The 26,939-nt window shown below is 40.3% G+C and overlaps 1 protein-coding gene across 1 annotated transcript in view; it reads right to left on the reverse strand.

The window, feature by feature from the left end:
• The window catches only part of SDC2 (syndecan 2), a 129,367-nt gene extending 106,053 nt beyond the window's left edge, over nt 1–23,314 (reverse strand). Inside the window, exon 1 of the mRNA XM_019716602.3 lies at nt 22,648–23,314. Within this exon, the coding sequence (XP_019572161.1) occupies nt 22,648–22,707 (60 nt within the window). The 5' untranslated portion in view covers nt 22,708–23,314. The remainder of the gene's footprint in view (nt 1–22,647) is intronic.
• Nucleotides 23,315–26,939: the final 3,625 nt, after the last annotated feature.

Raw genomic sequence — 26,939 nt, forward strand, 5'->3', positions numbered from 1 at the left:
GTAGTTAATGTCTTAAATTCCTACTTTTTAATTTGTCCCATTTTTAACCACTTTAAATTAAAGCCAAAAGAATACATCAATCAATACCAAATTTGCTTTAAGACCTCCTTCTATGTGCATATGCAGATATATATGTACATATATATACACATACACAGAAGGTGCTAAAAAATGTATACACACTTTAAGAAAGGAAAACTGTATTAAAATTGTAATACTCAATATATACTGATAACAAAAGATGAATACAAGTCACATTTGACTTCGGCAATTACAAGAGGTGCTCAAAGTGGTTACCATCAGCGTCCAGACACTTCTGATTATGGCGAACTACTGCTTGAGCAACACTAACCAAAGTGTCCACTTGTATACATTTTTTGGCACCCCATTTATTTTACACCCTTATATATATATATATATATATATATATATATATGTACATATATATGTACATATATATGTATATATACACACACACAACACACATATATTTATATATATAAATATGTATATATAGTACTGCATATAGATCATATAGATAAGTGGAATAAAATTGAGAGTCCAGAAATAATTCGTTACATTTATGGCCAATTGATTTTCAACAGGGTTACCAAGACAATTCAGTGGGGGAAAGAATAGTCTTTAACATAATGTGTTGAGACAACTGGGTACCACATTAAAAAATAACTGTACCCCTACTCCACAACATATGCAAAAATTAATTAAAAATGGATTCTAAACCTAAATGTAAGAGGTAAAACCATGAAACTCTTAAAACATATGGGAATAAACCTGTGCAAATAAATCATTTTGGAAATGAATGGTTTCTTATATATGATATGAAAATCAACAACAACAAAAATAGTTAAATGGGGGAAAATTAAAAACTTTTGTGCTTTAAAGAATCCTATCACAAGAATGAAGAGATAAACCACAGAATGGGAGAAAATATTTACAAATTGTCTATCTGATAGGGACTTGTATCAAGAACATATAACGAACTCTCAAATTCAATAAGACAACCCAATTTTAAAATAGGCAAAAAATTTAAATAAACATTTCTCCAGAAGAAATACAAATGGCTAATAGGACCAGAAAAAAAGATGCACAACATCCTCAGTCATTAGGTAAATGCAAAACTACAATGAGATATCACTTCACACCAAGTAGAATGACTATAATCAAAAGGACAGAAAAAAACAAGTGTTGGCAAGAATGTGGAGAAATTGAAACCCTGTGCACTGCTGATGGGAACGTAAATTATTACAGCCACTTTGGAAAAAGTTTGGCAGTTTCTAAAAATGTTAAACACAGAGTTACCGTATGACCCAGCAATTCCACTCCTAGGCACATAGCCAAGAAAAACGAAAACATGTGTCCACACAAAAACTTGTACACAATGTTGTCATAGCCAAAAAGTTAAAACAACCCAAATGTCCATCAACTGATGAGTGGGTAAACAAAATCTGATATGTCCACACAATGGAATATTACTTGGCAATAAAGGGAAATGCGGTACTAATATATGTAGCAACACAGATGAACCTTGAAAAAGTCATGTTAAGTGAAAGAAGCCAGTCACAAAAGACCACATATTATATGATTCCATTTATACAAAACGTCCAGAGTAGGCAAACCTATAGACACAATAAAGACATAATGTAGATTAGTAACCACTAGGATTTGGTGAGGGATGGAATGGACAGAGGGTTTCTTTTGGGAGTGATGATAATGTTCTAAAATCGGATTGTGGTGACTGTGCACAACAATGAAAATACTAAAAACCACTAAACTGAACACTTAAAAGGGTGACTTTTTGTGGTATGTGAGTTATATCTCAAGAAAGCTATTAAATATTATGTACATGTATATGTACATCAACTGCAAGTAGCATAAAAGAAATAATATTGTTTGATAGTTATCCTATTACATGGCCAAATAAACTCCTTTTTAACGAATAAATAATTTCCAGATAATGCTAGGTATGTTTTGATCCTGAGCTCAGTGTCAAATTTTGCATTTTGTAGAGGAACTCAGACCCCTAACTAAAAACACCAGAAAGCTTAGCATCGAAGTGGGGTTTACAGAAAGTCATTCCAAGCTGTGCAGTCTTTCAGCCTAAAGCAATTATGCTGTAACTTCAGTGTTTAGACATTATAATGCAGTAGGTGGGAATCAAGAATGTGCATTTTTAACAAAACACCCCCCTCCCCACAGGATTTTTCTAAAACAGGCAGGGTGAGGACAACACTTTGGGCAAGGAGACCCATCATCCCCGAAAAACTCTTTCAGGCATTCCTGGGGCTAATGAGCTGTAAACTGGTGGGCATGGCATGATCACAGGTGGGAGGTATTTTTCACCTGCCTCATAGCAATTTTTGCCAGCAATTCCATAAACATTTGGGAGACTTTCACATTTGAAAATTTGTGAATAGATCATGCTGAGTGGAATGTAGCCTTTGGAAGAGGAGGTTCATCAACTCCTTGGGTCCCCCAGAATACCATACTTGAGCTACTCGCAGCCTCATGATCTTTTCAGAATGTATTCACTTGCCCAGTTTTTAATAGAACTATTAGATTCCTAGACAACAAAACCATATGAGGTGTCTTCAAGCAATACAGTGAATGTTTAAATTTAAAAAATGTATTGCAGTAAAAGACACGTGGTCATTAATCCCCCTCAAAATACTTCCCTTCGTTTCAAACACAATTTTCCCATCTTTGTTGCCACTTTCTGAAGCAGTTGTAGAAGTCCTCTATCATGAGTGTCTTTAGTTGGGCTGTCATGGCTGCCTCGATGTCCTGAATCATTTTGACTTTGGGGAAGAGCCAGAAGTCGCAAGGTGCCCGATCCGGTGAATAAGGTGGGCGAGGACACACCGTAATGTTTTTATTTGACAGAAATTGCTGTATACGAGAAGCGATGTGTGACATGGAGCATTGTCATGATGGAGGATGATTTATGGCACACTCAACCGTAGCTCACACCCGACTGACTGCACCAAACAAGTTGAAACTTGTCACACACTGTTACTAAGGTTCCATGTGCCGCTTCCCATATTGAGGATCCCTGCCTTTCTGTTGGATGGCTCGGCAGCAGCATTCACTGTATATTTTGATCACAATGGAAATGCTCCATGTCACACATCACTTCTGATGCTGCAATTTCTGTCAAACAAAAATGTTACAGTGTATCCTCACCCACCTTATACACTGGATCTGGCACCATGTGACTTCTGGCTCTTCCCCAAAGTCAAAATGACCATGAAAGGAAAACATTTTGAATCGATTCAGGACATCGAGGTAGCCACAACAGTGCAACTAAAGACACTTTCGAATGAGGAATTTCAGAACTGCTTCAGAAAGCGGCAAGAATGATGGGATAAGTGTGTTAGAAGCAAGGGGGAATATTTTGAGGGAGATTAATAGCAATAGGTCCTTTACTGTAATAATTTTTTTTTTAACATTCACCATATTTTTTTTATCACACCTCATATATTCACTGTGTAATATTCAGAACCTAAAATGCAGGGGAAACAATCTGCTGAGAATTGTCATCCACAGAACAAGGAGAGCTGGCCTTCACACCCCAGTTACTTCCTGTCTCTAACAGGTGGACAACATTTTCCCCTACTGTGAGAACTTTACCTCCTACTCCAACTTCTATTTCCCATACTCAAAAGCAACATCCATCCTCCTATCTGGGAGGAAGAAACCTGAGCTATAACAGCTAGATGGAGTAGCACCTCTAGAGGAAAAGGTTAGTCATGAAAAATTACTGCATTCTAAGTGGCAACTGTAACCAATTTACTTGGCTGACAAAGGAAAAGAGAGGAGAACAGCATACAATGTTAAAATGTGGACAGGAATTTAAAATATTTTATTTCAAGGCAGTAGGTAAAGGGAGGGAAAAAAAGATTGCCTTAAAAAAAGAATGAGCATAGCCATTAAATAACTACAGCATGTTTGGCTGCAGGGATCAATAGGAAACAGGTTTTACAAATGGGAACCTGCAGCAAAAGAGGTGGAGTGATTTGCCAGAGGTCACAGCTGGTTACTGGCAGAGAAAGGCCAGCCTATAAGAACCCAAGTCTCTGGCTACTCATCCAGCATTCTCTTGCTTCACTCACATTAAAGAACGAAACATGAAATAAGTGCTATTTGGGCAAAAGCAAAGAGGTAGGGAAATTGTTAGGAGTCTTTCTGCCCCTGATTTGTTTCTGTGGTGTTTTTCACAATGGTTGCTTAAGCCTCATAAAGGAAGCTTTGTGCTATGACCCCATGGGTCATGGGTGATGACATGGCCTTCCTGTCCTTGCCCCATGTAAGAAAAGTTACTTGGTGCATGTTAGCAAAGTGGTGTAGAAGAGAAAGCTTGGGAGGAGGCTAAGAGTACCTCCCCCCATACCCCTGACAGTTTCGGACAGTGGCCCCTTTCTCTTGATATTGGTTTGGAGACCCTCTGCTTCTTCACCTCTAAAGACTATCTTCCTTCTCCCATAAGTCCTTCCCCTTCAAGGCCACTCACTGTGACTTGAGTTTGCCTTATCTCCCAGGTACGCACCTCTCTGGCTCACATCAGACAGTCCAGTTGGCTATTCTACATGATTAAGTACCTGTTAGGGTCACTTGAAGTATGAGGCAATGTCAAATTTCAATAGTTACAGCGTCCCCTACATTTGGCAAATAGAGCTCTTGCCATCAGTTTAACAGAAAGTTGGCTCTAGAATGCCATACTCCTTCAACCAAGGGCAACAAAGGATGTCTAGTTTCAGACCAAGCTATTAGCAAAGGAAATAAAAAATAGAGGGTGCCAAAAAGATGTATGCATATTTTAAGAAAGGAAAACTGTATTAAAATTGTAATACTCAATATATACTATTAACAAAAGATGAATACAAGTCACGTTTGACTTCTGCAATTACAAGAGGTAGTCGACCATCAGCGTTACCATCAGCATCCAGACACTTCTGATTGCGGCGAACTACTGCTTAAGCAACGTTGACCAAAGTATCCACTTGTACACATTTTTTTTGGCACCTCCGTATATTATAAGTTGATCAGCATTCCACTTCAAAATAACATAAGAATAACAGAATCTAAGGTTAGAAGGAAGCTGTAAAGGTCAGCTAATCTCCCAGCCAGCTGATGCTCCGAATCTCCTCTAAAGATCCCAAATATATGGCCATCCAAATACATGTTTGCTTGATTCCAGGCACAGCCCTCACTAGTGTCTACTACTAGCGTCAGTCCTCAGAAGTGTCTACTCCATCTCTGACTGCCTTTTAGAAAGCTCTCCCTTTTATTCAATCAAAATCTGTCTCCTTGGAAGCTCCCACCCCTTTCTTTCCTGGTTGTCCAAAAGAATATAAGATGCAGGAAAAAAAGGGGTCAGATGTAAGTTATCACACTGTATCTTCCTGGAGCTTGTTAAATGATGATATTTTTCCAGAAAATCTTTTCATGATTGTTGTTTAAAAATCCAGTAAAATAAAAACTCATCCTCTTGTATATGTAGAATGCAAAAAGAAAGTAATTTTACATTAAATAAACTAAAAGGCTCTCCTGAATGAATACTAAGCACATCTACGAAAGTTTATGGTATGGAATTTGTTTGAATCTTCCGGGTTTTCTGTATTTATACCTCAAGGCACAAAACAAGAGCAGCATGGTAAAGATTCACCAAGAGCAGTTAATGCCCAAGGAGAGAAACAGTAAATACAAGGAAGCATCTCACAAATGCTCTCTTAATATTTATTACACTAACAGTGGTATTTTGGGTAAATCTTATTAACCTAATACACAAAGTTCTGGGTAAATGAAATTTTAATTCATTTACATCAAATGTGCCTGCAATCCACATTTTTATTGAAAGGACAATAAGCATTTAGTTGAGAGGTTTGGAAACAGCATGTTATTCTGAACGTTATGTATTATTTTTCTATCATTTAAGACTAGAACTTTCTCAAAAAGTATTACATAGCATGCTTTTAGAATGCTCTGGTTGCATATGAATAAAAATCAACCATTTACATCATTTCTCCTAAAGTTTGTGGGAAAGATATGCAGTCTTGGAAATCACCTCAATTCCTCTGTGCAATGAGTAAGGTATAAAAAAAATATTTGTTAGAGAAAACAAACTCTTGAGTATGAGAGGATAAACACGAACACAATTCATTGTTTTTGTAACATTCATTGTTTGATGTATTAAAGGCCGCTATTTATACAATCTTTAGCAGTTAAAGATGCAAACCATTTCATTGAGAACATTTTTAAAAAGCATTTACCAACCAGATAAAGATAAATAAATTTATTTTTTCCTGTATTTATATTTACCAGCCATTAAAATAAGACATCAAAGGCACTTTGCTACAGTCTCCTACGTTTATTAAGCTCATCAAATAAATTTGTTCTTAAATGTCTTTTTTCTAATATGCTAATAATCTTCAAATACTCCATACTAAGTTGACTACTGTCCACCACCATTCCTGGCTTCAGCACCGCCCCTTTCCTGTCTAGGTCCAAATATCAATTAATAAGAGTGAGGTTAAGCTCATTCTATACTATACATGCTGTTTATATTTATTTTATCACCAAATAGATATATACAATTTTGACATGGATAGAGTGTGATGCCTGAGTACATATCCAAGATGGGTCCTCAAGGGTGTGTAACCTGAGGCAAACTGTGTGTGTGCCAAACATCTTACCCTGGCAAATTCACAAGGCAATGATTGGACTTTAAAGGGAAAAGAGAAGTCACCATACAATGTTTCCCCGAAAATAAGACCTAGCCTGACAATCAGCTCTAAAGTGTCTTTTGGAGCAAAAATTAATATAATACCCGGTCTTATCTTACTATAATATAAGACCGGATCTAATCTAATCTAATCTAATCTAATCTAATCTAACACAATACTGGGTTTTATATTAATTTTTGCTCCAAAAGACGCATTAGAGCTGATTGTCCGGCTAGGTCTTATTTCTGGGGAAACACAGTGGTAATAATAGCCAGAGCAGAGGTGAAGGGAGGAAAAAGTGTCTGGTTCCAACAGCATCCATTCTCTTCCTTCCAGTAACAGAACTGCATTTCTCTTTGAGGAACCCGTCCTTTCCTATCTCGATCCATGGGATTCTGGTGATACTTCCTCCACTTGTAGTTCCACAGATGATGCATGTGATCCAGGCCAGAGAGAGTCAAGCTGGGCCAATCCAGAGTCAAAGAGAAGCTATCCTCCAATTCTCACTAGAAGTGTTGGGGAAAAGAAGCTCTTCCTACTACAACTGCTGAGAGATAGATTATTTGTTCATCTGTACTTGTCAGGCCCCATCTTGACACCATAAAGCGAGAGGTCTCCCCTGGTTGTCATTAGGTCTAAAATCTTCCCTTCTTTAGTAATATAACCTTCCCAGATTTTTACTGGTTATATGGCTGCCCATGTAGAGACTACATTTCCCAACTTGCATTGCACCTGGCATGGCCATATAACTAAGTTCTGACCAATGGGATGTAAATGGAAGTGATATGTGTATACTTCCAAGCTGTGTATTCCTCTTGACTCTAAAGGTGGAGCAGCCACCTTAGAACCACAGGTAAGAGCTACATGTGAGCATGACACAGCCATCTCACCAGCCCTGTCTGTTATATCACAGGGCAATAAAACATTCATCTATTTTGAGCCACTATATTATAGGGGATCTCTTTTTAACAACAGCTTAGCTTAACCTTGATTAGTATAAGGCCTGGGGGTGAATCTAACAGGGGAAAGTAACTTTGAAAGATATGTGAAACACAAGGCTTAATAACATTACTTAAGCTTCTTGATGCAGCCAGGACTGAAGACAGAATTACTCCTGGACTTCACTATTTGAGCTAAAAATTTCCTTTTTATTGCTTACACCAGTCTGAGTTGGGATTTTTGTTACTTGCACCTGAAAGTGTCGTAACTGCTATTACTTACTTACTGATGGCTTATGGGCTATTGTTATATCTAACAGTCCTGGGTCCTTTTAAGTAGAAGCTATTGGAACCATCCATTTTCTCCCAATGGCTGCTTCCCTGAGTCACCACCAGGCAGAAGCCAAAGCAGCTCTTCTGCCTCCTCACAAATTTTAAAATTTAGGGCATTCTAGGAACTGACTTCTATAAGAAAACTCACTATTTCTATAAAGCAGTATTTCACAAACTTTAATGTGCTAATGAGTGACTGGGAGTCTTGTTAAAATACAAACTACAATTTAGTAGTCTCAGGTGGGGCTGGAGATTCTGTATTTCTAATGAGCTCCCAGGTAACGCTCCTGCTGCTGAGCTGGCACCCACATTTTGAGTAGCAAGGTCCTAAAGCAGTGACCTGCAAGCCTGGCTGCACATTGGAATCACCAAGGCAGCTTAAAAATAAATACTGATATCTGGGCCCCTTAACCAGGGGCTTTCATTTAATAGTGCCTTTACAGTCATGGACGTGGGCCACTGCTCAGTAGTTTTCAAACTCCAGCATGTAATAGAATCTCCCAGAGGGCTTTCTAATATTCAAATTGCTGGGCCCCACCTCCAGAGTTTCTGATTTTATTGGTCTGGAGGCCCAGAAATCTGCATATATAGAACGTTCCCAGCTGATGCACATGCTGCTGATCTGTCCATACTTTGAGAACCACGGACTGATACTAGAGTTAAGGACTCTGGTAACAGACCTCAATTTCTACGGAGAACAAACACTTCTATCTGCAAATTGTATTATATCGATGCTCTGGAACATCGAGCAGTCAGAGTATACTGAGAGGAAAGAGTGTAACTCACATTTCCACTGAGATTAGTGTACGTGCACGCTCAATACTTTGTAAACACACATTTATCCTTATCATCGCCAAAATTATAAACAGTAATGTTGAATTTTATTCTAGATATTATAGAATTATTGGGATTAAAAGCCTATGAATCATAGCAAATGGCCCATTTTAACAGCTTGCTCAGAATAATCCTTCTTCCAACTCTATTGTAGGACAGATACATATTGAGTGGCAGTTTCTAAAGGGTCAGCATTTTAATGTTATCCGGCAGAGCAATTTGTAAAGGCTTTAAGAACTCTAGAATTCTTAAATGAGGTGGTTTTTTTTTCCAAGTCAATTAAAGATACCCCCTTTTATTCAAGCGATGGAAAATTGTGTTTCCGAGTTGAGTGAGGGCAAACATGCTCCCAAATGAGACATCTGAACAAAGTAAACCATGAATAGGTTAGATAATGGGCTGCTGCTTTTTTACTGAAGCAAGAACTAAAGACAACTCAGATGCCTTATTTACAGGACAGCCTAAAGCACTCTCTTCCCTACTTCAACCAAAAACAGTATAGTTCATGGAATTAATTTGACTTGAACCAGGTCCAAATAGCTGAAGTACAGTTACAATAAGAGGGCTATCATTAAGGGACGTGTGTAGGGCCTATACATTATCCAAAAAGTCCTAGAATACATTTCCACTCAGTAAAACACACAATCTCTGTTCAAAACATGAGCTCAGGCAAATCTAATAAGCTGACCAAACATGCTTTTCTGCAACTAGGCCAAGAAGACAAGTATCTTTTGTTCCACTAAGGAAAGTTGTCCTTTGGAAAAGGAACTATTTCAATTTTTTTTAAAAGACATCCTCAGATAAACTTAACTTATACATATACATACAATCTCTTGTCTAAGAGTTCTCAAATGTATCATAATCTACCAACATAACTATCAGAAAAGTATGAGCCAGCACAAAAAGATGTTGAAGAGAAGGGGAGAAAAGAAGCTGGAAAGGAGCAAGCATTTCCCAATTCTGCTCAGTGCAGAAGGTGAAGAGCAGATCAGTCCAGTGAGCCACTGCACTGCATGTGTTAGTCGTAAGCAGTACAGAAAATGGCTTAAGAGGACAAAATATGACCTGCTAGACTTCCCTCCTAAGCTGGAGGAGACCAAGAAATGCATGTAGAGCAGTGGTTCTCAAACCTTCTCGAAGTTAGAATCACCTAGGGTGCTTTTACAAACAGATAGCTGGGCTGCAGCCACATAGATTCTGACTTAATTGGTCCCAGGTGGGGTCAGGCATAGATAGCTTTTAGAAGCTCCCTCGGTGAATTTAAAGTGCAGAAAGGGTTGACAATCACCAATTTAGAACATGCCCGTCACTATCCAGATGAGCTCTAAGAGCTAGAGAGGCTAAAATGGCTCCTCTTTCCACCAAAACACAACAGACACAAAAAGAAAAGAAAGAGGAAAAAAATGCAGCTTCTCCTTCTGTCTTTCCCATCTGGTCAGTGGCACCGTCATTCTTCTCAGTCTCAGGTTCAAAACCTCAAAAACGGTCCTTTCTTCTTTAATCATCTAATGAGCCATCCATTGTAATTGGTGTTAACACTGAGGCTGGGGCTGACTCCACACAGCGCACTCTTCTAAATCCTTGTCATGCAGTAACTCATTAATCCACAGCATCTCTATTGTGGCTACTGTGACAGCTCCTTTTTACAGACGAGAAAACTGAGGCACAGACTGAGTAACCTGCCCAAAGTCATACAGATACCAGCAGAGCTGGGATTTAAAGAGATTCCTATTAATTCTACTTGTGGAGAGGAGCCATCAAGTAATATGCTAAATGTTTTAAAGAAATCAGCATATAGTGACCTATTAGGCCAACCAATGCAAATAAGGGTCTGACACTTTACTACTCAGGGCTGCACCCATTAGACTGCATTAAAAAGTGGTTATACGTTTAAACACTTTCACTGCTCTCTTGAAAGATTATAGTATCATGTCAGGATTATTTAAAGCTACAAAAGCTGAGGATCTAACATCTGCTGGATCACAAGCAGCCTTGTCAAGTAGTACTGCCTAGCAATTATAGGACAGTTAGGAGACAATGAATGGAAAGTGCCTGTCATAATTCAAAGTAAAGCAGATCAGAGTAGTAGTAATTTTTGTTATTGCCTTTTAATAAATTCATTTCTTAAAAATATCATCTCAAAGACTCATTTTCTGAAAAACTATGACTCAAATATATTAATACAAAAGCAGCATTAAAAAAAAAAAAAAAGTTGGGAAAAAAGATGAACCTACCTCCAACACTGGCAGAAAGAACTAAGTGAAAAAGTGCTTTTACCTGAGCCATTAGTACCTCAGACTCTCTCTTCCTGGAAGGCATTCACGTATCATTAGTATAAAAATCCAAGGAATGCTCTTCTTCCCTTAACCTACAATAGCAGCTATTTTCCCCCAATTAAATGCGATATTAATTCATGAGGATTTTGCTTCTAGTTTTGACTCTTATCTCCAGGGAGCTTTTATCTCCTTTTCTGCCTACACATCCACAGAATCTTCCCAAGATTTACAAATCAACTTTACTTCAGTCCTTGACCTCTTGGGGTCTTCCAAATCCCAGTGCTCTCAGCTCACCTCCCCTAATCAGCCAAAAAGGTTCACAAATAAAAGAGTTAGCTGGAGCAAAACTGAGGAATTTTCTAAACATCACCTTAAGTTATTCATTTTGCACAAAACACATTAACCACATTGATACAGAGTATGTAACATATAGTGTATGCTCCATTTGGTATTTCATTTATTGATCAAACATGTACCCAAAGTAAGTTTATTCAGTGCTAATCATTAATGTGGGGAATGAGGAAGAAGAAGGAACCAGAAGGGAATGTTACATGGTAAGAAAAAAATACTTACAAGTCAGATAGTCAAGGCCGAACCTAGACCTCTACCACTAACTATGCGCTCTTGGACAAATCACTTAAGCCTCTCCAGATATGTTTCCTTGTAAAAGTCAATTCCAGCTCTCAAAACCATTGTTACATATTGAAAAAGCAGAATTCAAAAGAATATAATGAGAACCATCCCTTTTATACCTTTTATTTATACACTTTTATACCTCTTTCATTCATTAGCTAAGAGTTTTTATCTTAACACATAATATAAGGTTCAGCTCTCACCTTTAAGAGCCCAAAGCTTATAGAGTATGGAGAATCAAACTGGTGACATGTAAGGTTTCTTTCTATCCTGATATAAAATCAATATATTATTCAGGTTCTAAATAATTTCTTGCTCATTGTATCTTTTGTACATTTGAACTCTCAGAAGTCTTTCCTTCGAGAGCAAGTAGAGAAAAATATGAAAATCAAGTGTCTTGGAGTCATCAAATAGAATTCTGATTTTTCTCCAACACTTTGCCACTTCAGGGAAGGTTTTGTTTTTGTTTTTCTGGGAAAGCAATGACTTCTCTTCTACAAGAGGTTCTTCTTATCCTTCTCAATTATAGTTCTTTGGCAGTTTTGATTGCTAGATATGTCTAACTAGATGCAGACAAAAACAAACTGATGCATATTTTACATATAATGCATGTTAAATATGGGCCCAACCCATCTTCAATTACCCTAAATAATCAAAAGATAGATAATGGTTGCTTGAAAGTAGGCATCATGTCATAGTTTCTTTTTAACTTGCAAGACCAACAAAGAGCTATACCCTTGGTAAGTATGTAGTAACATGAGTTAACTATTAACTGACTGACTTAGCAAACATAAAGCTTCATTTACTAACTAATCAGGGCAATCACAAAATCTAATCAAATCTAATGTAATCAAATAAAATACCACTCTTAATCTAAATGAGTTCAGAAGTGGAACATAAATAAAGTTAAGATTTCAAATCATTAGTAAACTTAAGAGATAAACCAGGGTTTACAATGTAAGGTTCCAATTTGACCTTATTTAAGCATTTTACAATTACAATCCCAAGTAATACATTAGATTCTCAAGTCTTAACTAAATTTCCAACTTGTATACAAGTCTATTCTGAGCTTTAGCTGAATGTAATTTAGCTCCCTTAAACTGTGAATAACTGCATTGCTTTTCTGATATTGAAACTTGGATGACGGAGGAAAGAAAAAGTTGAATTCAGCATCACACTTTGCCTGGTAAAAATAAATTGGTCACAAATTTGTGAAAATATATGTCCTTTGATGTGAAGGGTCAGAATGCAAGTAAGAAACTAGAAACATATGCATACATATTTATGCATATATAATATATTCCAGAATCACAAAACTTAAAGCTAGAAGAAAAACACGTGTTTACAACACCTACTGTGGGTCAGGTTTTGTGTTAGAAGTTTTGAGTTATCATTGAGGCTAACCTTCAGAATAACCAAAAAGCATAGTATTATACCCCCAGTTTAACACTGAAAAAACAAACTCAGAGATGATAAACTTCCCCAAGGTCACATGGCTTTTCGGTGATTATACCAGAAATTGAACCTCAATACACCTGATTCCAAAGCCTGCAAGATCATCTCCTGTGTTATCTTAATTTGGGAGTGCACACAACTGAACCTTGGCAATGCTGGAACACAACTTCATATGAATTAAAATCTGTATACGTTGTGACCCATACTTTACGGCACGTCACACACCTGTCACCCATGTAACTAGAGACTGTTGCCTAACAACTCAGTAAACAGTGGCCTTCTGGTTCCTAAACAAGTCAAGTGAGTTGAGCCATCAGCACAGATGTACTAACCCTAATATAGTACACCTTCAGTTAACCAGAAATTAGAGACCGTTATACGTATTAACAGCTATATAAACTTTTACCAGATGCTTTTCTGCATCTGTTGAAATGATCATATTGTTGTCTCCCTTAAAGTTAGTAGCTGCATTGCTTTTCTGATGCTGTTGACGCATTCCTTAGAAAAATCCTAGTTGGGCTCATCATTATTCTCTTAATAAGCTGCTGCATTTAGTTTGATAATATTCTATTCAAAATTTTGGCATCTGTGATCCTAAGTGAAACTGACCTGCAGATTAGTTTCTTTGTGCTCTCCTTGTCTGGTTTGAACATAGAGTAATGCTAACTCCATAAAATGAAAAAGAACAGCCTTCTGTCCTTCTCTAAGCTCCGGAACAAAAATTCATTTAGTGTCTCTTCCTTGAAAGCCCAGGGAACTTACATGTAAAACCGTCTAGGTCTGGTGCTACTTTTTAATTGAAATTTTCGCTGAGATAATTGTAGATTCACATGAAGTTGTAAGAAATAATACAGAGAATCTATTGTGCCCTTTACCCAATTTCCCCCAATGGTAACGATTTATAAAACTATAGTAAATATCACAAGGATATTGACATTAATACAATCCACCAATCTTATTCAGATTTCCCTGGTTTTATACCTATTTGTTTGTGTGTATGTATGTGTGTATTTAGTGCTATCCATTTTTATCACATGTACAGGTTTTTGCATATATATAGTGTATATATATATATATATACACACACACACAAAGGGTGCCAAAAAATAGTATACACATTTTAAGGAAAAAACTTTATTAAAATTGTAATACTCAATATATACCGGTAACAAAAGATCAGTGCAAGTCACATTTGACTTCTGCAATTACAAGAGGTGCTCAAAGTGGTTACCATCAGCATAATTTTAATATAGTTTTTTTCTTTCTTGAAATGTGTATACATTTTTTTGGCACCCTCTGTGTGTGTGTGTGTGTGTGTGTGTAATTTATTTACTATAACTAAAGGTTTACTATAATTTTATATCCAACTTCTTTGTCTGTTGCAAACAGTTTCCAAGTTATAACATTCTTCAAATACATTTTAATGGCTGTATAATATTTAATGTATAAATTAGAATCTTTTATTTAACCATCCCTCTATTAGTATACACTCAGGCTGCTTCCACTTTTTAGCTAATGTAAGTAATGCTTCAACAAATATATTTACCTGGCTATAATTATTTCCTGTGGATAGATTTGTAGAGGTAAAATTACTGGAAAAGGTGGGCTATTCACATCTTAACACTTACAGATTCACCCAGCCCCTGTAAGGAACCATTCATGGGACAGAATTAATCAATGGCATATTCTCTCACATCATCCACATTTAGAGAAAAGCTGAGAACAAGCATATCCCCAATATCTCATCACAGAGCTAGGCTACCCCAAGTCAGAGAAGAGAGCCCCAGTATGAAAAATCAGGCTGGATCATGCATATCTTAGGCCTCCCTCTGGACCGGAGCTAATCAGAGGAGTCCATTTAGTGTGCCAATCCCCTGCTCTCTAGGGAGGCAGAAAACCAGGAATTAGAATAACAACAACATACATGTAACACAGAGCTTCTGTGTCAGAAGTTCCTACCTATTTTGTCTCACATAATCCTAAGAACCTATTTTAGGATATTCCATTTTACAGATGAGAAAACTGAGAAAATTGATTACAGTAAAAGACACATTGCCATTATTCCCCCTCAAAATACTCCCCCTCGATTCGAACACATTCATCCCATTCGTTCTTGCCACTTTCTGAAGCAGTTCTGGAAGTCCTCTTTCATGAGTGTCTTTAGTTGCACTGTCGTGGGTGTCTCAATGTCCTGAACCATTTTGACTTTGGGGAAGAGCCAGAAGTCGCACAATGCCAGATTCAGTGAATAAGGTGGATGAGGACACACCATAATGTTTTTATTTGACAGAAATTGCCATATACCAGAAATGATGTGTGAAACGGAGCATTGTCATGATGGAGGATGATTTACGGCTACTTTAAAACCCACCTTCTCTCAACTGTAGCTCACACCCGACTGACTGCACCAAACAAGTTGAAACTTGTTACACACTGTTACTAAGGTTCGACGTTCCACTTCCCATATTGAAGATGTTTGTCCTTCCGATGGATGGCATTCGGGAGCAGCATTCACCAGATTTTGTGATCACAACGGAAAGGCTCTGTGTCACACATGGCTCCTTCTAGTATAGCAATTTAGGTCAAATAAAAATGCTACGATGTGTCCTCATCCACTTTATTCACTAGATCTGGCATCGTGTGACTTCTGGCTCTTCCCCAAAGTCAAAATGACCATGAAAGGAAAACATTTTGAATTGATTCAGGACATGAAGGCAGCCACAACAGTGCAACTAAAGACACTCACTCATGAAAGAGGACTTCCAGAACTGCTTCAGAAAGTGGCAAGAACAATGGGAGAAGTGTGTTCCTAGTGAGGGGGAGTGTTTTGAGAGGGATTAATGGCAATGTGTCTTTTACTGTAACACACTTTTTTATTTAAACATTCACCATATTTCTCGATCATACCTCGTATATGGGAAAATGCTAGACATTAGATCATGAACGTTCAGAGTGATATATAGAATTCTAGTACTCATGGATACTCAATTCAAGTTAACTGATTACCATCAGCTATTAGAAATCACTTACTTTTCTGTAATGTGAATAAATTCTTTGCTTCAATAATAAAATAGTAAGTATTTGACAGGAGCTTGATAATTACTTATTGATTAGGTTAACCATAACATTTCTCTAATCACACCCTGCAGCACTACAGAAAAAAATAAATATTAAAGACAGAAAGTTCTTCTAGTATATTGTACATTTATTTTTATGGTCTTTACATTTAATAATAAATCACACAAAAATACATATTTAACTTTTACTCATTTTTTGGTAAGAACGTGAAAAAAATCACATTCCTTGGATATCTTGTTCCATGTGTCATTCTTATCATGAGACTAAATTCTATTATTTGCTTCTACTCTTTAAATGTCAGCACTATTTGTATTTAACATACCTATATCACTATAAGAAAAGAAACATCCAAATGCTTTGTAAAGGGCACATTTACTGCATCTTTGTGATATTTTTCACAGAACAGGTTCAACAGCAGAGGAAAGAAATATGAAAACATCTTTGTCTTCAATAAATTTTTCTATAGCTTTGAGTCCAAGACCACGAAGTGGCTCTTACATCACCAACTGCATGCCGGTGGGTCTCACTCTGCTAATACGAAATTCAAATAGGAAACCTCCAAAGATTTTCAGGCTTCTCCCCTTCTTCTAGTCCTACCAATTCTTTGAGATACTCAAGAAAAACAGACATTCACAATTCTATTTCAGCAGTGTTCTTTCCTATTCACAGGCAGTCACCCCTCTAGCCTTGTTGCTAAAGCTAATGCTTCCCTAGAAACAGACTTGTCAAAACCTAGTGGAGATTTTTAATAGTAAAATCCGAAGCTCAAATTGCTAAAAGGAGAAATTTCATGCATGTCTACCCTTAAAAAAAATACTCCCTTTCTTGGCCCCCAGCTCCCCAGCACTCCCTCACCACCCCTGCTACCTCATTCTAGATGACCAGTGGTGCTCCGCCATGCAATGCACATGTAACTCTCTCCTTCCTACATGCTGGAATCTGAACCCAGTCGAAGGAAGCATGAATGTACACTGACGATATGCGGGACTTGACATCAATGGCTTGTTTATTCTTCACACCAACACTGCAGTGTTTAGGAAACTGAGGTCTAGAGAATCAAAACTGGCAAACTAGTCCAGGTCCACTCCCCCAGCTGCTGGAATCAGTTAACCCCAGACCACAATGCCTTCAGGGACCAGAGGGAAGCCGAGATGCAGCAGGAGCAACCAACCCTGACTGCCCTGGCCACCATGGGCACCTGCACTGAAACACATAGCATCAACAGGTGTTTACCTCAGGGGTCAAAAGTGTGGAAACAAGGGCCTTCCCCTCAGAGGGCACCAACATCTCTAGAATGTCAGAGTGCTGAGAGGACTTAAGAATACCTTAAATGGCGCCCTAGTTTCATAGCCAAGAAAACAGAGGCTGACAAAGGAAGAAAAAAAAACACTTAGTAGTACCTCTGTGTCTCAAGCACCATTTCTATGCCCCCTCATTTTATGTTCACAACAGTTATGTTATAAAGGCATTCTTAGGTCCAATTTATACACAAACTCATGTGTAGCTTTTTTTTTTTAATTAAAGTTTACTGGGGTGACAATTGTTAGTAAAGTTACATAGATTTCAGGGGTACAATTCTGTATTACATCATCTATAAATCCCCTTGTGTGTTCACCACCCAGAGTCAGTTCTCCTTCCATCACCACATATTTGATCGTATGTAGCTTTTTAAGTGACTCGGAGTTTAGCATGTCCAAGTCCTACTATACTAAGTAAGTGGCAAAGTATCAGCACCTGAACCCAGGTTTGTCCACCTCCCAAGCCCTTTGCGCTCAACCGTAGCCCCCAGGCTCACAGAGCTTCTTACTGCTGGAAGCCTTGGGTCTTAAACAAAATTGCATGGAATCAGGGGTAAAGTATGTGTGTGATTCCCACATGTGAATGAGTCATTAGAATTATCTGCGATGCTTCATAAAAATACGGACAGCTCTGCCCCCTTTCAAGTTTCTGATTATGTAGATCTAAAAGGAGGCCCTGAAATTTGTATTTTTATATACTTACAGTAATTCTGATGATCAGTCTACCTGTTTACAGAAAGATAAAAACAAGGGCTGCATCAGTCACACAAGGCGATTTGGAGCTTGGATTTGAGTCAACAAATTTGACTCAAATTTGAAAGGAGAAACACTGAGGAGGTGGGGTCCTAGGAGTGTTCTTGACAGTGAGACTAGTGGGCCAAGGCCCAGAAACATGACAGAGCAATCAAGGGGGGAGAAGCCGGAAGGAGCAATACTATGGAGCATCTTATGAATCTAACAGAGATATTGAGACTCCACACCATGATAACAAAGTACGGAATTAGTGGAGCATGGGCAACACAATCAAAGCAATACAGGATAAATCAAACAGCAGGTGAGCATCTGAGCCAGGAAGGGCAACTATAAGGCTGTTAGCATGAAGGCATGACCTGGTCAGGCCCCAAGAAAGAAAAAATGGAATGGGAAAGCTATCTGGATCACTAGAATGTGAGCTCCCAAAAGACAGAGGGGCTTGCCTGGCTTGCTCACTGCTTCATCCTGAGCACTCAGTAGATGCTGAATAAATATCTGTGGAATGAACAACACATAGGTGGATTTGGAAGTCAACAAAGACAAATGAGTCAAGGACGTCTTCAACATTCAAACCCAAAGGACTAGAATTAAGAAATGGTACTGGCACAGTTGACTGAAAAAGTTAAATAAGAGTAGCTTCTTTTCAGCAAAGGCTCTTTCTTTCTTCATTACTTCTTGCTTTTCTTTAAAACTTTATTTTGGCTTCTGATCCATTGAAGACGTAGGTGATTTTTGAGATACTGGAATGTACTGTTGACAGTGGCATGAATGGTAAGTCTTCTGTTTTGGGAAGAAGGAAATGATGGGCGAGATCCTTTAGTTTGATTTTTGGAAATGGAGGAAGGACAGTCTCATGAGAATCTAAACTCAGATGAAATTCCTCACATGAACTATTGGATCACTGCCAGCTGACATGCCAATAGCACAGTGGCCTGACCAGACTCCCTATAAAGTTAAACGACAGAGCTGGCCAGGCTCTGTGTGGCTGGGTCAGCCTCAGGGGCCTTGACAACCTGAGGAGACCTCAGGACACATGCAGCTGGCTAGTCAGGTCTGGGGGATTCGGGAAAAGTGAAAACTAGTCCCACCCAGGAAAAAAGCTAGATAATCCTTTGAAATCTTTTCCAAACAAATGATTATTTAAGGCACCATTTGAGTAATCATGTTACAGTCTTTCGAAAGGCGAGCACCATCAAAACTATGCCAGGTCCCAAAAGTAATAGTTGGAGGGCGTACTCAAATTCCTCCTGGGACACCCATCTTCTGCAAGTCTGATCTTATAAGATCTTTCCTTCTTAAATAACATCTACCTACTGCTAATATCCAACTAACAGAGAAAGAGCCCTTGTTTCTATAAAATTCCCTTGCAAAAGTAATTTGTTTCATTACTTGAACAGCCAAAATATATTTTTTTAGAGAACTGCAAAAGGTTATATGGTTTCAATTTTATTTTTCCTTCCAATGCAAACTTTCCAAAGCCTTCCTTTCATAATACACTGAGAGGTAATGCATGGGTCCAAATGACTTGACAGCTTCTTTTAATTTACACACATCTAAACATGTGTGTAAATTCCACTAGTTTAAACGCTTCCTTTTCTTAAACATATTTCCAGTTCAAATTATGCAGTTATAGCAGCCTGCAATATATTATTCCTAAAGCTAAACAGTCATGTAAAAACAGAGAAACAGCAGCATATCACTACCACCACACTCAGTCTTTCCCCTCGCATGGCGTTCCCACAGTGAAAGTCCTAACCTGCCCGTGAAAAGTGTGAACGCATCACCCTGAACAGGCTATCGCTGCTGTCTCTAGCGTCCATACAGGAAGGGCCACCACGTCCTCTTCAGACAGCCTTGAGCCTAGGCTCCTGAGAATCTTTTTTTTTTCCCCCTTGAGCTTAGTTTAAACTAAAGAATTCACTAACTGCAAATGTTTTTCCTTTCTTCCTTTTAAAGAGAGACTTAAGCTCATTCCATCATTACTTCTTACTCCCAGTTAACAGTAAGCAGTTTTCAAATTAAAATGCAAAGTACTGGAAATAATGTGCTATAATGACTTAATGTTTCAAAATTATGTCTTTCAACTTTGCATACATTTATGCTGCTACACATGAAACATAAAAACTGAAAAGTAATTTATATGGACTATTAGCCATCCTGGGTTTTAAAACAGCTTTTATTGAGAACCACTGACTCATTGCCTAACAAAGACTCTGCTAGAGTCTCTAAGTTGACATTTTAAAAATATCTAATCACGCTTTTGGATGATATTCCAATTATTGGAAACAGTATCTACTAAGCAAAGCTGCTCACTTGGAAAGCACCCAATTCTGGTTGGAAATGAGAAATATTAGAACCCCAAAGACACAGAGTTGGGAGAAAGGTGCCCCTAGGGAGGACATATATAGTTCAACCAAAAAGCTTCCTTAAGGAGCACCACTGTCTCATTTATGCAACAATCCAGTGAGGCAGAAGATACAGTCTTTTTCTAGAATCCCCAAAGAGTAACATTTCCTAGCAAATCCTGAACAAGTCTCAGCAAAACAGGACCTCCTTAACTCTGTACAGCTTTTCAGGCAGGCTTCTCTTGAAAACCTTTAGATGGAATTCTCCCTTTGCCCTGTTTTGCAACAAGATGATGAGCATTTAGGATTTTCTGAAATAAACAGAATATCTCCCTTTTTGTGTACAAAAGCCAAAGTTCATAACTGGCTGGCAGATTACCAATCCCAATGGATTAAAGATCATTTGCCAAAGAGAAATAATACTGATAAGGCTCAGAGTTCTGTTTTACTGCCAGAGCACCCAAACACTCATCTAAGTCTACGTACTCTCCAATCTCCTGTAACGTTTGGAGACCTGCTAGCCCACACAGAGGCTCCCACGCTGATGAAAAATGTCCATCTGCTGCTCAGTGCCAAAGAGGTTTCCCAATGCTAAATTGCCTCAACTCAAAAAAAGGGAGAAGGGGGAAGTAACACTCCATAGGGAAGGGGGGAAACTCACAAAACCACCCACCCCTAAAGATGACATTATTTGTCTTCGAAGAAATATTTCAGTTTATCAGAAACGGATAAGGTATTAGGTGGGCAAGGGAAGAAATACGGATAACTACAAGGAACAGAAACAGCTGCACTCCCTAACCCAGGCGCCAGACGGCACTGAGGCTCTGATGGAATCGGGGTGCTTGGGCTTTCACCTAGCTAGACAAAGCTCTGGGCTCCCAAGTAGGAGCCTTCACAGACCAGGGGAAGTCCAGTCCCATTAGAGGGCGCTCTTTGGGCGACATAGGGAAACAAGCTCCAGCCCCCGAAACCCACCCAAAGAAGGAGAAACCAAATTCCCACTGCTGGACACCAAGTACCCGCAGCCTGCCCCGGCGGGAAAAGAGTCCTCTCAGCCTGGGGTGCACCCCCGCCAGGGCCCGCGACAGCGAGCATGGCGGACTGGAAGCCTGGGTCCCCGAGCTGCCAGGCGACCCCGTGTCACACGCACCCCGCCTCGCCCTGTGTGCTGCACTCGTGTAATCCGTATTAAAATGTCCTCCTGTCCCTAAGCGTCCGCGCCGGCCGTTCTCCGCCCCTCAAGGAGCAGAGGATCGCCGCAAGACCGGGATTCTAGAGGCCGGCACCCCAGCATTTTCCGGCCATTCCGCTCCGCCCCCGCGGGACCGTGGACTGCACCTCGGCGGGCAACGATTCCACGTAGTGTCTGCTCCCTCGCCCCAGCCACCGGGAACATCAAACAAAAGAACTTTTGCAAACTTTCCTCTCCCGACACACGCGGGTTTCTTAAATCAGGGCCCCATCTCCCCCAGAACTTGCATTCAATCGAGTAGGAAAGATGTCGTGGGGACATGGTGTGAGGAGGAAGGGACCTCAAAGTTTACAGGTCACTCTGGGTCTCGGGGAGTGCGTGGAGGGGACCTCTTCCCCCGCGAGCCCTATGCAGGCTCCCATCTCGGCCACCCTTTCCCCTTAGACCTTCCCGGGCAAGGCAGCAAGACCCTCCCAAGGCGAAGCAGCTGGGAGTGACTTCGGGGCCTCTGCGGTTTGACAAAACTGCGATTCTTGCGCCCTCATCCCCAGGGATCTCGGGGCAACTCCAGCGAGCGGCGCTTTTCTGCGGGAAGGGAAAGTGGAAACGGATGGAGGAGCGAGCGCGTTTGTCCCAGTAGCTCCCCGGGGGACGAGCGCCGCGTGTGGGGGTGTGGGGCGGTGGGAAGCCCCAGGTGGCGCTCCCCGATTCCCGCCGGCTCTGCGGACTCCACTCGGCCTCGGCGCGCGCGACCCTCGCCTGGCCTACTCACCGACTCCGCCGATACACAGGCCACCAAGCCCAAGGTAAGCAGGATCCAAGCGCGCCACATATTCCCCCGAGGACCGGCTGCTCCCAGCCGCCGCTTGAAGAAATGAAGCTTCTTGCCCACTGCCCGGCGCAGCCCGCGCAGAGAGACTTGGAGCAGAGCAGCCGCGGGGACCTCGGCTCGGGCTCGAGGGCTCCCGCTCCGGCCTCGGAGGCACTCGCTGCCTCCTCCTGTGACTGCTCCCGAGTCCTCCGCTGCGCCCCGAGAACGCGGCGCCTTCTCACTTGTTGGTTTCTGCACTCGACGCCGAGTTGTTGCTCCGGGGAGGCTGCTCTCTGGATCTCTTCTTGCTCTGCTGTTGTTTTACTCCTCCGCGGACTCCTTCTCCGTGTCGCGGCTCAGCTTCTGATTTTGAGGAATAAATTTAATGGCTTGGAACGTAGCTGCAACTCAAGTTTGGGGGCAGAGCGTGGAGGCGCGCTGCGCGCGGCAGGAGCTCCCCGAGTATCTGGAGGGAAGCGCGGCAGAGTGCAGCTAGTGGCTCAGCCGCTGCGCTCCTCCTTCCGTGCCGCCGCCTCCCTCCCGCGGTCCTCCTCCTCTCCTCGTCTCCTCCTCTCCTCGCGTTCCCTCCCTCTCTGCCACCCTCGTCCCTCCAGAGCTGGCTTCTCCTGGCTCCTCCAGGCGTCTGGGGAAGAGGCGGCAGGGTGACTCCCAGCTAAACCCGGGAGAAATTCCTACGGGATTACACCACGATTGGCAGCTCCGGGGACCAGTGGGCGCCGGCGGCTGGGCGCCACTGCTGCTCTGGGTCTGCTCGTCCGCATTCAGTAGTCCAGTGCTCCTTTTTCTCTCTCCTTTCCCCCCTTCTCTCCCCGCTTTTCCTCTCTCCTCCTCCGTGCTCTTTTCTTCTCACTTTTTTTTTTTTTTCGGAGAAAGATCGGCGAAACAACGAGAGACGTATTTAGCTTTTCTGCCTGTGAGAATGAGACTGCTGGAAAGAAACTGCTTTGAGAGTTGGAAAAACACAAAGTTTACAGATGCCTTCAAGCAGTGTTCGCAAATCTCCAATTCATGAAAGCTGTATTTTAAAAAAGGAGACAAAAAAGGCAAAACACATGTATTAAGAGTATTTCCCACCCTCCCTAACCCGGCCATAGAGAGAGAAAGAGAGAGAGATTTGGAAGAAGACCCCTATAAACTCAAAATGCAACACTTTCAAAGCTCATAATTTAATTAAAGGCTTAAATTCCATTTCTGCCTCACACACAGTTTAAGCCCCTAAGGCATTTTATAGGCTTCATTTTAGCATGGAGGTGTTAACGTTTGGAAGCTACAAATAGGGCAATTTGATGAGAAATTGGATGGAGACCCTGAATAATAACAGATTTTAGAGAACTTCAAAGAAAAGAGGATAAAGTAATTTCTAGTTTGAAGATAATAATGAGCATGTATTTCCTGAATGAAAGTAATTGATCTGAAATATTTTGGTATGATTTTTTTTTTTTCAATTCTTTGTCTATGGTATACCTCAGAGCATGGCAAATGCATAATTCCTTCCAGTTTCTAACACTATGTTTCTCTCTGACTTATGGAATCAATGAATTATGGAGCTATTCTGCTTCTAGAATGACTTCTCCAGGAAACCAGGGACCTTTCTGTCTTGTCCTCCACTGTTTTCTCATTCCTGGTACACAAAACACAATAAATATTTCTTGAATAAATTTGATCTAAAACTGAATCTATACTGCATGAGAAGTGTGAGCCTTTAAGATACATAGCTATAGATATATAGATACTAGGCCATGGTAATTTTTGAACTTAGTATGTAGTAGAAAAAAATAGTCCTACTCTACGTGAGAATTGCAATGTCTTAGATACCTTCCACTGTAATAAATCTCGAAGAAATTTAGAGAACTATAGAGTTACAACTCAAAGCTGGAGAGATCCAGTTCTTTGCTTTTGAGTGCCAACTACCAAGCTTCCATGGGCAAATATAAGGCATTGGCAGCCAAAAGGGTAATATGGAGAAATAGAAGAGTGACCAAAGGAGAAAGAGGAGAAGAAACACATCAGGAAGCTGGAAGTTGTAACACAGGATACTTCTGATTCCACAGAAACTAAGCTGGCACCTGTGGGTCAATGTGGGCCCAGCTTGGTTTTTGGAAGAAGGAACCATGGCCATACTTTTAAGAAGTATTCATTGTGGGTTGAAGAATTTCATGAGGAGAGACTTCGGAAAGGACGTTCCAAAAAAATGAGCAATGTGAGACAACTGCAAAGAATCATAAAATGTCACTTCTTCCCCTTAAAGAGAGTTAGTCTGTTCTCCAGCCTCAGGCAAGGCCACACCCGCTATTCTCCCCAACAGTTAAGAATACAGCAAATAAATTAGAGTTCAAATAAAAGGGGAAAATGCATTCATTCACTGGTTCTCATAGTTATCTCTGTTTATTGGGGCAACCACCTAACATTCAGCTTGGGCAGAAATTGATAAAATTGAATAAGCAGGTGTGTCTGTTGAAGGAATGTATCTGTGCACAAATCCCAAGGCTCTTGGTGTTTATGAGACTCTAAGTGACTTGTTCTTTATAAATGATGATGCAGCATTAAGAGTATATGTAATAAGGGGATGGTACAATTTTGACAGCTACACATAAGAGGTGTATGATAACAAATAAATATTCAAGATCTTGTGTTCAAATGCATTAACAGGTATGGCCAAAAGAATAATCTGACCATATGAAAATCACTAATAGTGAAAGCAATTGCACAGGAACAGGATACAAAAAAAGTTGCTTATGCTAATTAGGGTAGGGGGCGGGGACGGGATATCTTCTGGTGTTAAGCATATGTCTAAATGTTGGAAATGACAAAGGTCTTTGTCTTAGTATGTTTGAGCTGCTATAAGAAAAACATCATAGACGGGGTGGTTTATAAACAAGAATTTTTTTTTCTCACATATCTGAAATCTGGGAATTTCAAGATCAAGGCAACAGCAGATTCAGTGTCTGGTGAGACCCAGCTTCCTGGTTCATAGATGGCTTTCTTCTCACTGTGTTCTCACATGGCAGAGGAGGGCAGGAAGCTCTCTGGGGCCTCTTTTATAAGGGCACTCATCCCATTCATGAGAGTTAAGCCTTCGTAAAAAAGAGACAACAGACCCAAAATGGAGTCACTTGTGCTAAGACCCATGTCACCAAACCAAGACTTAATACCTAACCTAATTGCAGTTTCAGGAGCTCCCAGGGATGCTGTCTTAATCAGTCAGTCTAGAATTTCCTGATCAGCACTAGTGAGGTCATCCACCTGACAGACCCCTTCTTCCCCTAAAGGTAGATGGCCTTGCCTGAAACAATCCACTCTTCCCCCCCTTCTGCCTATAAAAGCCTTTCACTTTATACAGCTCCTGGGATCTCCTTTCTAGCTGCTAGATGGGATGCTGCCCAATTCATGAATCATTGAATAAAGCCAATAAGGTCTTTTAAATTTACTCAGTTGAATTTTGTTTTCTGTGTTGTTTTTTCTTTAAATAAATGTTCTTGGGGAATGTTGGCAGACAGTGTGTTTCTCCAGGGCCCATCAGCTGCAAGTCATTGATCTTCAATCTAGTTGTGGAGGGCACAGCCCACCATCCCATGCAGGAACTGAACCAGCAACCTTATTGTTGAGAGCTTGTGCTGTAATCAACTGAGACATCTGGCCACCCCTCCTGGCCATCCCTCCTGAAGCTCAGCCACAGCTCAAGCTCAGCAGCAGCTCGTTGTCTTCAATGTAGTTGTGGAGAGTGCAGCTCACTGGCCCATGTGGGAATCGAACCGGCAATCCTGTTGTTCAGAGCTCACGCTGAATTTTGTTTTTTAACAGCCCTCATGACCTAAGTTCTTCCCAAAGGACCTACTGCCAAATACTATCACTGGAGATTATGATTTCAGCATATGAACTTTGGGGGGACACAAACATCTATAGTGGCCTGTTTGTGTGTTTTGCTAATTGCGTTTTTTCAACTAATGAGGACTAAAGTTCAGTATAATTTTGTTCAGTAGAATTATATCTAATACACTACGTGTAGCTTTTGACTAGAGCCAAAAGTTCCTCACAAATATGTGTTTTCAGGTCTTCTGTTTAAGGGCTGTGCTTTGAGGGGCACAGCAAGTAAAATATCAAAACCAATCACTTCCCAAATAGCTTCACTGGCTGCTGAAAGAATAAACACCTACCTCAAGAATCTCAGAAGAAAATATAACAAATGAACAGAAACTGAGATGCATAAATGTAAAACAACAAACAACGAATTA

Source organism: Rhinolophus sinicus, chromosome 6 (genome assembly GCF_057876585.1).
Source record: "Rhinolophus sinicus isolate RSI-liver-muscle chromosome 6, RSI-T2T, whole genome shotgun sequence".
In the NCBI taxonomy this organism is placed as follows: domain Eukaryota; kingdom Metazoa; phylum Chordata; class Mammalia; order Chiroptera; family Rhinolophidae; genus Rhinolophus; species Rhinolophus sinicus.